Here is a 14,776-nt window from a genome sequence, read left to right on the forward strand (position 1 = left end):
TAACATTTTACATTATAGGCTGAGTTATACGATGGAAAATCATTTAATATTTACTTACGTGAATTCAGGTAAGAATTTTGGCCCCTCACAGCGGAATCGCCACCCATTCACTCTTGGGAACGGGAAAGATCAGAAGAAATCAAGATTCAGGGCAACGTGGAGAGTAACACCAGGAGGAAATTTCGTAAATTATCCTAACGAATTGTAGTAAACAGAAAAATCTTACTGTAACATTATACCAGAACATCTAGGACATTAGTTTATTAGAAATATTCCAGATAAATAGAATAATTTCCGTGGTAATGTTTATTTTATTATAATATTTATAGCTTACGCAATAATATTTCATATTTTATAACGATAATATAGCAATAACATATGATGATTCAATTGATGGATTCTTCTTCATACATGAATTCAGTTAGGCTAAATTTATTTTATTAGTTGTTTTCATACAATTATGTAGATATACGTATATTGTATATAAGTTTTCTTGTTTCCTTCGTTTTCTGATCCTAGGCACAGATTCTTTTACGTAAAACCAGTGGTGCTATTCTAATTTTTTAACAACCGGTTCTCTCTCTCTCTCTCTCTCTCTCTCTCTCTCTATATATATATATATATATATATATATATATATATATATATGTGTGTGTGTGTGTGTGTGTGTGTGTGTGTGTGTGTGTGTGTGTGTATGTGTGTGTGTGTATGATATATATAGTAGACGGATAGGAGGAAAGATAAATATAATTCTCGTGTGACATGCAGCGACCTACACAGCATACAAATAGTGTGACAAAATTATGTAGCACTGCGGATATCTTGGAAAAGAATTGTCCAAGATAGATGTTGTCGAGAAGTATTGGAAAATCTTTATCCAGCAATGGATCGACAACTGTTGATAATGGTCTGTATGTGTTTCAAATATAAATAACCCTTACTACTTCACTCATATGATCCCACTTCTCATTCTTGATATCTGAGCATTTGAGATTAAGGAATAAACGTCTATACTTCTACATACAATAAATGTCGAGAAATTGAATTTTAGTCGTTTTTTTATATATTTAGAACATAGTTAAGAAATAATCTAGGTATTCACTGTTGCCAATTAGCCATTAAATGAAAGCAAATCAACTTGGAACTTTCGATACCTTTTATTGTAGTAAATTATTGTTCTTTTCAGAGTTAATTACAAAGGATCATAACAAAGGTAGTATCAAGTATTAAAGATCCTGTGTTCTAGGATCGTGCTGTCCAAATCATAAAACATTCCAGCCTAGATTGACAACACTAATATGTAAAATAAACATTACACAATGTAATTATAAGTGTATCCAAAGAGTCATTCGCCATGAACACGAATTTCGAGAGAAAGCGATATTAAGCTCCCTATCTACTCCAGAATACACCTGGCCAACGTCATAATGAGACCTAGTTAACTCTATCTTAATTAATCAGTTATGCATACTTGTAATATACGACTTATTGTACTTACATAATTACAACCATTCCTACACTATGAAACAAAATGTAACGACGGGTAAAATTCGCGATTACACAAAGTGACTTAAACACAAGTACACTTTGGCCGTAAGTTAATTCATCTAGGTGAGATAAGTCTCGGAGCTGATTATTTACTTGCCCTACAGACCACGGATGGGTCTTCGCGGGTTATGAAGCGCGATAGATTGTGAAGAGTGATCCAGCTCACGCATGGGTCTGAATTAGGGATGGCCAGATCCGGATATTTTTGGATCCGGATATCCGGATCCACTTGGGTCCGGATATCCGGTATCCGGATATCCGGCCACTGGATCCGGATCCGAAAAACCGGATCTTGGATCCGGATCCGAAATTTCGGATCTTGGATCCGGATCCGAAAAAACGGATCTTGGATCCGGATCCGAAAAACCGGATCTTGGATCCGGGTCCGAAAAAACGGATCTTGGATCCGGATCCGAAAAAACGGATCTTGGATCCGGATCCGAAAAACGGATCTTGGATCCGGATCCGAAATTTCGGATCTTGGATCCGGATCCGAAAAACCGGATCTTGGATCCGGATTCGAAAAAACGGATCTTGGATCCGGATCCGAAAAAACGGATCTTGGATCCGGATTCGAAATTTCGGATCTTGGATCCGGATCCGAAATTTCGGATCGAAACTCCGTGTCAGAAAATTCGGGTGTTCCGAATCAGCAAAATTTTCGAAATTATTGACAAAGTGATTTTCATTCCTATGCTTAAAATAAGATTTTAAGACACTTCTGGTATCTGATCGTGTGACAGCCTTGCGTTCTCTTCATTCCAAATTTGATTGAGTAAAACTGTCGACTTAGGTGAGAGCAATCTCATTGTCAGATTCGATTCTAGTGGAAATACTTGACCGAAAAGGTAGTAAATCTTTTTTAAAGCGGTCGTCCTGATGGAAATTTGTCCTTTGTTTTCTGTAACACTAGTCAAATGCTGGGATGAAACCTTAGTCTCAAGCCCAAGCTTCATTAGACTCAGGCTGCTTACTTTTCTAATTCTTTCTGAGTTATTGTGGTCACTGAATGAGGCCATTTCCTAGTCGTGATGGGCTAGGCCATTGCTAATGGAACAGCCCATAAAATATAGATCAAATCAAATTAAGGAGCAACTTCCTTTTCTTGCTCTTGATGAGCTTTTTTTTTTCTTTCTTTAAAAATACGTTTCTCTGTGACCGTACCACTCCAGTTAGAATTAAGAATTGTAGTAGAGATGAAGTTCTAAATGGCAATTAATGTATCAAAATCAATGTATTAATGTACTGTATGTGTATACAAAATACCATATGGAGGCACGAGCAGTAACACGTATCTTTCTAATTAGTAATCCAGTACTTTAACTCTGCATAGGTTGTATAAGGAGCTATATCATTCATGTAAGCACATAGGCGGATGCAGGGGGAGGGCGAAAAGTCGTTCGCCCCTACCCAGCGCCACCATTAACAGTGTACTTTAGTAGTAATTTGTGGCAATTTCAGATCATCTAAGTAATTTTTCACTGATAGCATCCCCAACCGCCCCCTCCAGGAGTCCGTTCTGGATTCGCCCCTGCGCAAATATAATATACAACTCATTCAAAAGTACATTTTGGTAGCTTTTTAAAATTTTTATCTTAAAGGATTGTCATTTCTCGTGGCTACTTATGCAATTTTGTCCACAGGCATACATGCAATTTCCAGTCATTACGCAAATACATTTTTATACTTAATAGACCTCGGCTAGTTGGGGGTTTCGCCACTAGACCCCCGTTACTAGGGCCTCGCACCACAAAAGCCTCTAATCATAATCAATTTAAAAAGAAATGTCTGGGGATTTGCCCTTAGACCCTCTGATATGTCATTTGATCGGCCTATGACCTCGTACCTCGTAAACCTACAACCATACCGAATCTCAGTTCAAATATCAAATTATATGTAATAACATTCTGGTATCCCGAGACATACCGAATTTCAGTGCGAGTACATGGGGGCTTTCCCCCCAGCCCACACATTTGCTCGGTCTACGGCCTCGCACATCATACGCCTGCAAACATAACGAATTTTTAAGGGGCCGCGGTGGCTCAGTGGTAGAGCGTTCACCTCCGGAGCTTGGGGTCTCTGGTTCGATCCCAGATCGCGCCGTGTGGACTTTGTGGTGGACAAACACCGTGCTCGTGGGTTTTCTCGGGGTTTTCCCGTTTCCTCCCACTTTCTTCATTTCATTTATTTCTCATAATCACCGTCTCCTTTAGCCTAACCGGCATAAACGTGGGACGTAAAACTCAAGGATTTCATTTCATAACGAATTTTTGTTCAAATAACAACTTTCATTTCTCTAACATTCCAGGATTCCGAGATATAAAAGTATTTTCTCCCCGCCCCTTTTCTTCTCCTCTAAGACATACATCAAAAAACGCTTAAGTACATACCTAATTATTTCAAATGTAAAGTCCAAATTCTATGCTCCTAACCTTCAGAGGTTCCCAGAAATCGACATGTTATTATAATAATTACAATCCCCACTCTCTTTCCTTTCCATCTCTTTTCTTTTCCTTTTTACTAAAACGTCAAAAAACACTGAAACACACGTCAAATTATTTTCAATGAGAAATGCAAATACCAAATTTCAAGTCTCTAACCTTAAAGGATATAACATATTAATACAGTAATTGTAATCCCCACTTAATTTTCTTCTCGCCCTTTTTCTTCCCTTCTGGGCCATATATATATATATATATATATATATATATATATATATATATATATATATATAAAACGTTGAAATGCGTATCTAATTATTTTAAGTGAGAAGTCCAAATACCAAATTCCATGTTTCTAACCCTTTAAGTTTCCGAGATATAGGCATATTATTATACTAGTTGCAATAATTGCAATTACCACCCGCTCTTTTACTTCCTATATCTTCCCTGCCCCTTCTAATTTAAGTATCAAAAAGCACTTAAACAAGTATCAAATTATTTTCAATGAGAAACCCAAGTATCAAATTTGAAGTATCTAACGTCAAGAATCATCAATATTTTCCACCCCATTTCCCCCCTTCCTCGTCGAATTTCCCAAAGTCCTTCCTTAGTGGTATCCTACGTCACAAAGCCTATAAACTGTCCAAATTTCAAGTTTGTAGCTTAAGCGATTTCTCCTGTACGGTGATCTGTCACTCACTCACTCAGTCACTCAGGACTGCCCTTTTTATATAGAGAGATTTAAGATTTTATGGGAAAGGCATGGATTTTGTCCTAACGCCGCCAGTGTCTTAGAAATGTAATAGCTTTGCTATAAACTTTAAGCAATCAACTGACTGATCTGCGTCTATATGTATTATGTAAAATACCGCTTATGATATTTATTTTGCTCGTAATTAAAAAAAAATAGAAATGATGAAAATTCAAAGACATCCATGATTTTAGCGTAATGCTGCAGGAGTTCAGATCATTGAATTAATCATAAGAGCCGACTGTATAAGATAGACTACATTAAATTCCAATGTGGCACAAAGAAAATATGCAGCATTACTATGCAGTTTTTCAACGTTATAACTCATTCTGAAAATATTATCATAGGTCTCACAAACAATCGAATTTTAATCCTAACTCGATTAATATATAACAAAAGGCAGATCTATACAACTACTGACTTGAGATGAAAGTGGCATACTTGTAGTACGTTTAAAGATATACTAAAGGCTAAATGATGGGGTGTGCGCAACAATGGTCTACACCCCGAAAAATGTGAAAATGACATTTTGATGTAATCTTTTGTCATTTAAATTGAATTGTCTTCCCACTGAGTTAGATAAAATTCACCTAGTAAATTTTATACATATGGATATTTTAGTTCTGGGTCATTCTAAGGCCTAAAATATTCAAAACAGGAGTCCGAATCTGAACTTTGAAACTTCGGATCCGGATCCAAGATCCGATATTCAGGATCCGGATCCAAGATCCGAAACTTCGGATCCGGATCCAAGATCCGAAACTTCGGATCCGGATCCAAGATCCGAAATTCCGGATCCGGATCCAAGATCCGAAATTTCGGATCCGGATCCGAGATCCGGATCTTCTAGGATCCGGATATCCGAGATCCGGATCCGTCTGGCCATCCCTAGTCTGAATCGCACTGAACCTCGAATGAAGCGAAACAAGTCGTTATAAACCATCTCAATTCTCTTTCACATTACAAACCGTAACTTTGATCCAACTACGTCATAGCCCTGTATCCTATTCCACTTTGGCCAAACTATTATTTTTGATATTTCTAAACTTGGTCATCGCTTTCCATCCACCTTGTAATGTGGACGCTTAGATATGTTTCCGTCGAAGAACCTATTTTTTCTGTTTCTTTTTACTGTGACGTCACTCAAAGACTGTTGTATTTTCTGTGCAGTGGCTGTTAATAGTTTTGCGAAGAATTCTCTTCCTTGTTAAAGACAGTTATTGTTTTTGCTTTGTATTCTCTCTGTTGTTCACTTAAGTTTTTAATGCCTCTCTTTTAGAATTTTTTGAATAAAAAAGGAAAATAAATTTTTCTGGATGTCGTCCCTTTTCTCCACCCTATAGTTGTAAGAATTTCTAAGAACAAAGACATTTCGCCGTTCCTCTCGCCCTAAATTAATCTTCTCGTATGTACAGAGCAAAGTAATGTTCTTCAAATAGGTCAATTCATTTTGGCTGTGAAAAATTTGTATTCTACAAGCTCTCCCTTTCAGCTGAAATTTGCAATGCACACACTTGCCTATGCTAATAGAAATTACAAAATATATTGAAATCTTATCTGCATGGTTTATTTTCGATTTCCGAAAATGGGTTCTGCTACGTGAAGTTGCCATCGCCCATTTTGTTTTTGGTATAAATTGTTTATAAATCAAGAACAAACAAAAAGTTTATGAAAACAGACATGAACAAACAATCTGCAAGGTTTAATTTTCGAATTCTGAAAATGAGTTCTGCCAGGTTTAAACAGATATTTTGTTTGACTTCTTTCTTTCACGCTTGGCTTTGTGATATATATATATATATATATATATATATATATATATATATATATATATATATATATATATATGTGTGTGTGTGTGTGTGTGTGTGTCTGTCTGTCTGTCTGTCTGTGTGTGTGTAGGTTTGTTTATCTCGGTATAACAAACTTTTCTGCGAACTCGAAATATTTTAACAACCGGTTCGCCCAAACCGGCTGAATAGCACCACTGCTTAAAACTCTTAATGGTATTTCATTGTGTGGTGAGTACAAATAATATATTAGTTTCCATTATATTTCTATTATTTAAATCTATTTATAATTAAATTTCTTATTTACCATATATAATTATTTTCATTTCTTCTATATATTTAATAAAACTCACCAAGGTTAACTAAACTCCCACCACAATGATCAACAACTAACTTTTCTGCAATTAATGTATCACGTACTTAACATGCAACATCTGTAACTTATTATGATTCTAGGATCATGTTTCCTTAGGATCATACTTCTTGAAGTTTTATATAATATATTCTAAGAAAACATTATAAATATATGACTTTGAGTTCATGGAATACCCTTATAAAACATCTATAACGGTATTACAGAATCGTCATTTTGTAGGTATGTTACGTTAATTTATCATAGTATACTAAAAGAATATGCCAGGGTTAAGATGATTGTTTATAACACCATCGGTTTTTAATTTATGCTTCAATTTATATTATTAATTATTTCATTTCTTTTCTAGCAATTTGGTGGACGATGATGGTAGGGAGAGGGAGTCTCCCCCGAAAGCATTTCATTGATATATATTTCTCTCCTCCTCAGTGAAATTCACAATTATCTTCTAAATTACCTGTATTTATTTATTTATTTTAATCTCCCATTCACTGAAAATAAACTACGTTGAATATATATATACACGGTGGACAATTTATCTGGAACATCCGTGATAACGGAGAAACCAGAAGAGGGAGAAAAGCGAAACTTTACGTGAATCAACTATAAAAAGGGGCACACCGTTTTACGTATTAAACACCACCAACCAGTGAACAGTGTTGCCATCCCAATATAAAGTTATATTTTTTTTCAAATGGCACTACGTCAGATTATTACATATTTCAAATTAACATGTTAAATGAAAACTTAAAATATCACATTTATTATTCAGTGTTGCAAACTAAGGATGTTATAATATCAGAAACATCCAAAGTTTGGAAGCCTCTATCACACATACAGCACAACCGAGATGGGCAAGACAATGCACATTGGAAGCACCTTAGCGTTAGATACTATGGTCATGGTATGACTTGTTTTGAATGAGTAGCAACGAAGTTACAAGGACTTGAAAATTTGATTTTTTTAAAAGGCTTTATTTCGAAAAAAATGCCTAGATAAGTATCATATCTAGTTACTTGTGTGGTTTGCAATTGACAAACAAATAATTTTGCCGTTTACAGCACTTCGATATCTCAAACCGTTCTGGAGATATGATAAACATTGATGAAGTTTGCAACACTGGTTAAATCATGTAATTGTTGTAGTTAAAGATACTAAAAAAGTTATTCTTGCAATGCTATAAAAGACAAGGAAAACTACAATCAATTTAAATATTGTCCAGAAATATGCCATTTTCAGTGGTGTTGCGAACTTCATCAATGTTTGTCATATCTCCGGAACGGTTTGAGATATCGAATTGCTGTGAACGGCAAAATTATTTGTTTGTTAATTGCAAACCACACAAGTAACTAGATATGATACTTATCTAAGTATTTCTTCGAAATAAAGCTTTTTGAAAAAATTCAAATTTGACAAGCCGTTGTAACTTCGTTGCTATTCATTCAAAACAAGTCATACCATGACCATAGTATCCAACGCTAAAGTGCTTCCAATGTGCATTGTCTTGCCCATCTCCGTTGTGCTGTATGTGTGATAGAGGCTTTCAAACTTACGGATGTTCCAGAGAGAGAGAGAGCGAGAGCGAGAGACCTTGGTTGTAGAAGCTGATAACCCTCATATCACAAAATTTTAGTTCTGTGAGTGAACAATGCGACAAGCTTCTTCTCCGTCTGTTCAAAGTGAAACATTTTTTATTTTCATGTGTGTTTACAAAATCACTAAACTTGCTAATCTTCAAATTAAAATTATTTGTTTATCTTTTTGATTCCAAAAATACTAATTTGCTGTTGAATTTTAATTTCTGCATCTTTGGTTACAGATCGAAGTCCTCATTACTGCTCCCCAAATATCTGTAATGCGCTGAAGTGCAGGTACAATTTAGCGGTGCATTACAAGATAGAACATGACATAAAAGCTTCCCATTAAAAATAACTGAAAATTCCAAATTTCTATTCTTTATTATGAAACTGCCAAATGTAAAAAATCAGTCAAGCTAGAGGAGTTAAATTCGGTATTAAAACTGTTAATTAAAAATACCAAAATAGCGTTACATCCTTTGATAATTCAGCTTCTAATTAAAAAAAAAAGTTTCTATAGAATTCAAATTTCCTTTTCTTTGCTCAGAAAAAACAACTTTAGATGAGTAGTAGGGGTACGTGAATTTGTAATTTCAATTAATCGAAAATTCGCCCTTTTCAGAAGGGTTTCATAAAGGGAAGAAATTCCAGTATTAAAAATTTCCATTATTTATTCCAAAATGTGAGTGTTTGTTTACGTTGGGGACGTGAAATTCGATAGATAAACTTATAATTAAAAATGAGTAAATAGGGACAATAGAAGCAATTCTGTTTTTAAAAGGAAAAGTAGGGACATTTTTACAATATTCAAATTTCCAGTGTTATATTCATTTAAACCTTTTTCTTCCCGTGTGAAGAATGGGCACTTCTATTTGTTCTATTATAAGTATTCGTCATGAACACCTAACAGTCAACTCTATTTGGAGATTGCCGAGAAAGTCATTTAGAAGTCAATCCTGTATTTACTCGCCCAATCCCGTAGGTACAACCCAGAATAGTCCTCATGCAAATGCACCCTGTGATTTCAACAGTAAAATCACCAGAAAGTAGCCTGTATATTCTTACTTTGCACCAGAAATCATTATACAACGAACACTACATTTGAAAAATTAATCTAGATCGGTTCATACAAACTTGAGAAACATAATGGGATCGCAAAGTGTTACGTTCATATAGCTATTTGTTATATAATAATAATAATACAAAACTGGAAAATAATACAAAAGCAAGAGAATTTAATTTCACTTGTGAAATTACGGTAGACTTCTAAACTATGCGAATTCAATTTTGAAACAGATCTGTAACTTCAGTCTGCAAAAGAAGGATAAAATGTGGAATGGAACTTGTTCCTTTGACGCTGAATTCGTATATTACTATACCGAAATCGATACTGAAACCGAAAGTTTATTATCTATTCTCAGCATCTATTCCTCAGATATTAATTCCACATGTGTTGTCTTCTATTATTGTTTCCACTCTATAGAAAATCATATTACACCGGAATTAGTAATTTATTAACATTTCCGGTTGCGATAGAGAAGTACAATCGGAGATGGACACTATTCCTGCGATATTGAATTCACATTAAAAATCTCTACTTCTCATCATTATCTGTTACTGTTTTCCATTATGCTGATCAGCGTTCAAATCGGAAATTCTTGATTTCCACCTCTTCTGGTTTCAGAAGGATAAGGTTAGAAGGATAAAGGTAGAGCTAAACTTATCCTTGGGGCTCTAAACCGAAATGTGGAAGCTATTACTCACTATATTTAGTAGTATATGATCAAGATTGAAACCGAAATTATGAATGTATTTCTACCACTTTCGATTGCAATAGAGAAATAAACTCAGAGATGAAACCATTGCTTGCATTACTAACTCCATAGTTGCAGTACTGCATGTATTCAATCTACTGAGGAACATAAAGTGGGATACACCGTATCATCAGCAAACTGAAGTACATAAATTGGTGGTTCTGGTATTGGCATATCAGATATCAGCAACATACAATTATTATGTGTCTCATCACGCTAGTAATATCATAGGCGTTTATCATGTAGAGAAAAAAACTTTCAACATAAATTCAAGTCCTAAGAAAGAAATTTCTAAAGTTAATCATTATAATTTTTTTTGTATAATTACTAGGTTATAGGAAATGTAATTTTCTAGTTGTTAGACCATTTAAGTTGTAATTATTATTTTACAGAAATATGAGTTCCAATAAATCTCAATATTGGCAAGACCATAAAGCAAACTGGAATGATCGACTACATTACATGTTGCAAAATGGATTGTACACAGATTGCACATTTCTTGTTGGGGACGAAAACACCAACCAAGAGGTAAGTCACGTTTTTCTAGATATTCGCTATGTATATGAGCTAACCTTTTCATTCTGCATACTTTAGCTATATATTTAGAATCATAATAACATAAGAATATTCTATTTGCCTGCAAATTACAGGGTACAATTTCCTCAGGCAGAATAGGAATGTGCCTAAGAGAGAAAATACTATTGTAATATTTTAAGATGGCATCTGCCTCCTTTTATAGGGTATGTAGCTGTTATTTTTTTTTAAACCAGATTCTTGATATTTGCAAGCGTTCACCTCCGGTGCTTGGGGTCCCTGGTTCGATCCCAGCTCGTGCCGTTTGGACTTTGTAGTGGACAAACACCGTGCTCGTCGGTTTTCTCGGGGTTCTCCCGTTTCCTTCCACTTTCTTCATTCCACCATTTCATTCATTTCTCATAATCACCGTCTGCTTTAGCCTAACCGGCATAACCGTTGGACGTAAAACTTAAAGATTTCATTTTTTCTTGATATCTGCAACTATTAGACTTACAATATTCGATTATGAGTTTTCTTTTATATATATATATATATATATTTCTGACAATTTAACGCTGCAAAGTTTTAGATCGATACAGCAAATATGTTTTAAAGGATTATTTAAAATAGTAGCCTATGAGTTCTGGTTGAGATTTCGTAGTGCTTTTTTACATGTTTAGAAATCTTGACTTAGTAAGAAATAGTTGGGTTCGAATCATTGTGTGCTCCTCCAATTCGGTTTGGGTTCCGTGTTAGATTGTAGGTCGGTAATCCAAATAGTTTCGGTGTCAAGAGCATAGATCACCCGTATTGCGAACCTCCAGACCCTCCCTCGGCCTAATTCTGTGTAATATGTCTGCGCCTGGTTCATTACGAATGAGGACCAATTCTCTTTAAGCTTGTATTTGGGTCTTTTGAAATATTTTCTCCCATTATACATTTAAAAAATATAAAAATACAATATTTTATTTTACAAAACGAATTATTTTACAAAACGAAACCCGACCTTGCCTACGAATGTAAAATATGAAGAGGATAGAATATATTAAATGCCAGTCGATCTGCTGCACAGAAATAAAGTGTTAATTCCGGAGTATTAAAAAAATATTTTCTAGGAAAATAATATTTGTTAAATTGTTATAAATGTCAATATGTAACAATCAAATATTGTTAGAATTTAAAGTTTAAATGAAATATAAAACTTAAACGTTTTCTGTAGCATAATATTATTATTATTAGTTTAGCCTCCCAGAACTAGGCACCAAGGCTAAAGGAGACGGTGGTGATGAAATGGATCATAATGATAGAATGAAGAAAGTGGAAAGAAATGGAAGAACCCTGAAAAAAACCCACGCAAACGGGGTTTGTTCACCACAAAATTTGCTTGATGCTTGCTGGAATCGAACCAAGGACCTATTACCAGAGGTGAGCGCGCTGAAACTTAATCACCTCGGCTTCTATTATTATTAGTAGTAGTAGTAGTAGTACCTCTATCAGTATTGAGGTCCATCCCGTTCCCTTTTATGGGTAAACAAATTGCCAAAAATTCTAATTTCGGGTTTTTTTTGATCTTATTTATTCCCTTTGATGAGGTCCTATTACCTTATAGGGTTATATGGGTGTGTACAGGTGTTTATTCCCTTTCATAAGACATTGGTACATTGATGCACCCCCTTAAAATTTTGGGAGATCTACCTTGGCCCGCCCCCTCAATTTTGGAAATTGACGAATTTAAGCATTCGGTATCATAATACAGGAATTCAATATGTACCATTATAAATTTGGGTGATCCACCTCGTTCCCTTTCATGTGTAAAAAATTGCCAAAATATAAACGTAAGCAACACGTTGTACCACGTGTTCGGTTTTTTGGTCCAATTTATTCCTATTTATGAGACTCTATTACCTTATATGGTTAAATGGACATATACAGGGGTCGATTCCCTGTCACAAGACATTGGCACATTGGTGCACCCTTTAAAAATTTGGGAGGGGTACCTTGGCCCACTCCTTCAATTTTGGAAATCGTCCAATTTAAGCATTTGGTATAATAGTATAGTATCTAAAATGTACCACTATAAATTTGGATGGTCCACCTCGTTCCCTTTTATGGGTAAAAAATTGCCAAAATATAAACGTAAGCAATACATTATAATACGTGTTTAGTTTTTGACCTAATTTCTCCCCTTTTATGAGGTCCTTTTTATCTTCTTTGGTTATTGGGGGCCGCGGTGGCTCCGTGGTAGAGCGTTCACCTCTGGTGCTAGGGGTCTCGGGTTCAAACCCTGCTCCCGCCAAGTGAACTTTATGGTGGACAAACACCGTGTGCGTGGGTTTTCTCGGGGTTCTCCCGTTTCCTCCCACTTTCTTCATTCCACCATTTCATTCATTACTCATTATCACCGTCTCCTTTAGCCTAACCGGCATAACCGTGGGACGTAAAACTCAAAATTTCATTTCATTCATTTCACTTCTTTGGTTATATGGGTATGTATAGGGGTCAATTATCTTACATAAGACATAGGTATATTAGTGCACCCTTCTTAAAATTTGGGAGGGATACTTTGGCCTACCCATTACGTTTTGGAACTTGTTTAATTTACAAATTCGGTATCATAGTATAGGACCCCAATGTGTACTGCTATAAATTTGGGTGATCCATCACGTTCCCTTTTATGGGTGAAAAAATTGCTAAAAAAACAAATTTCGGAGGTTATTGGCTCCATTTTGTTCCATTTGATGAGGTCTTTTTACCTTGTATGATTATATGGGCATGTATAGATGTCTGTTCTATTCCTTAAGATATAGGTAGGTACATTGGTGCATCCTTTGAAAAAATTGAAGCAGTACATTGGCCCCCACCTTAAATATTGGAAATTGCCAAATTTAAACATTTAATATAGCACTATAGAACCCTAATATGTATTAGTATAAATTTGGGTGGTCTATTTCGTTCCCTTTTATGGCTGAAAAAATTGATAAATTTCAAATTTGGGAGGTTATTGACCCATTTTATTTCCTTTGATGCGGTTTTATTACCTTATATGAATATATGAATGTGTTCAGGGGTCTATTTTCTTTTATAAGGCATGAGTACATCGATGCTTTTATCTTAAAATTTGGTAGAGGTACATTGGCTCACTCTTAAATTAGGAAATTGCCCAATTTGGTATAATAATATAGGTTCTTAATACATACCACTATAAAATTTGGTGGTCCATATCGCTCCCTTTCATGGGCAAAATTTACAAATTAGTATGACTACGTGTTCGATTATTGACTCAATTTATTCCCTTTGATAAGGATTTAGCACGTTATATGGGTATGTACAGAGTTTTATTACCTTTATATTTTTATGTTCCCTTTTAAATTTTGTTGGGGTACATACAACCAGTCCTTAAATTTGGAAATTATCAAATAACAAAATTCGGTAAACGTTTTCTAGGACCCGTTGTAACTGTTGGTGTCTCATTTGTTCCCTCTTATGGTCAAATATTCAAATTTCAAGGGTTATTGACCTATTTTATCTTTTCTGATACGGCTTTATTATTGAATGAGAACAGGGTTTATTACTCTTTTTGTAAGACGCAGGTATATTTGTGCACCAATCTTAAATTTTGGGAGGGGTACATTTCTTTTTGTTAAATCAATAATTGATAATTGTTCTTAGAATTGGGTGGTTTCTTTGGGTACATCATTATCAAATATTAGTATGGTCACGTGATCAATTATTGATCTATGATGGAATTATGAGTCCAGGACATTGGTACATTGATACGTTTCTCTTAAACTTTGGGAGGATAATTTGAGAATTGTTAAAATGAAATTAAGTCATTGGTCTTGATTATTCCATCTATGGGCCAAATATAAACGTGAGCAATACGATGCACCACGTGGAAGGTGTTATTGACCTTGATGAGGTAGTGCACAAGGATTCATTTCCTTTTCAAAATTTGTGAGTTATCAA

General features: G+C 35.1%; 1 protein-coding gene across 1 annotated transcript in view; it reads left to right on the plus strand.

Moving 5' to 3' along the window:
* Nucleotides 1–14,776, plus strand: part of LOC145668453 (BTB/POZ domain-containing protein 2-like) — a 103,867-nt gene that overhangs the window by 13,615 nt on the left and 75,476 nt on the right. The window contains exon 2 of the mRNA XM_081736333.1: nucleotides 10,687–10,822. Within this exon, the coding sequence (XP_081592459.1) occupies nucleotides 10,691–10,822 (132 nt within the window). The 5' untranslated portion in view covers nucleotides 10,687–10,690. The remainder of the gene's footprint in view (nucleotides 1–10,686; nucleotides 10,823–14,776) is intronic.

The sequence above is a fragment of the Thermobia domestica genome, chromosome 13 (assembly GCF_964235325.1).
Source record: "Thermobia domestica chromosome 13, izTheDome1.hap1.1, whole genome shotgun sequence".
Taxonomy (NCBI): domain Eukaryota; kingdom Metazoa; phylum Arthropoda; class Insecta; order Zygentoma; family Lepismatidae; genus Thermobia; species Thermobia domestica.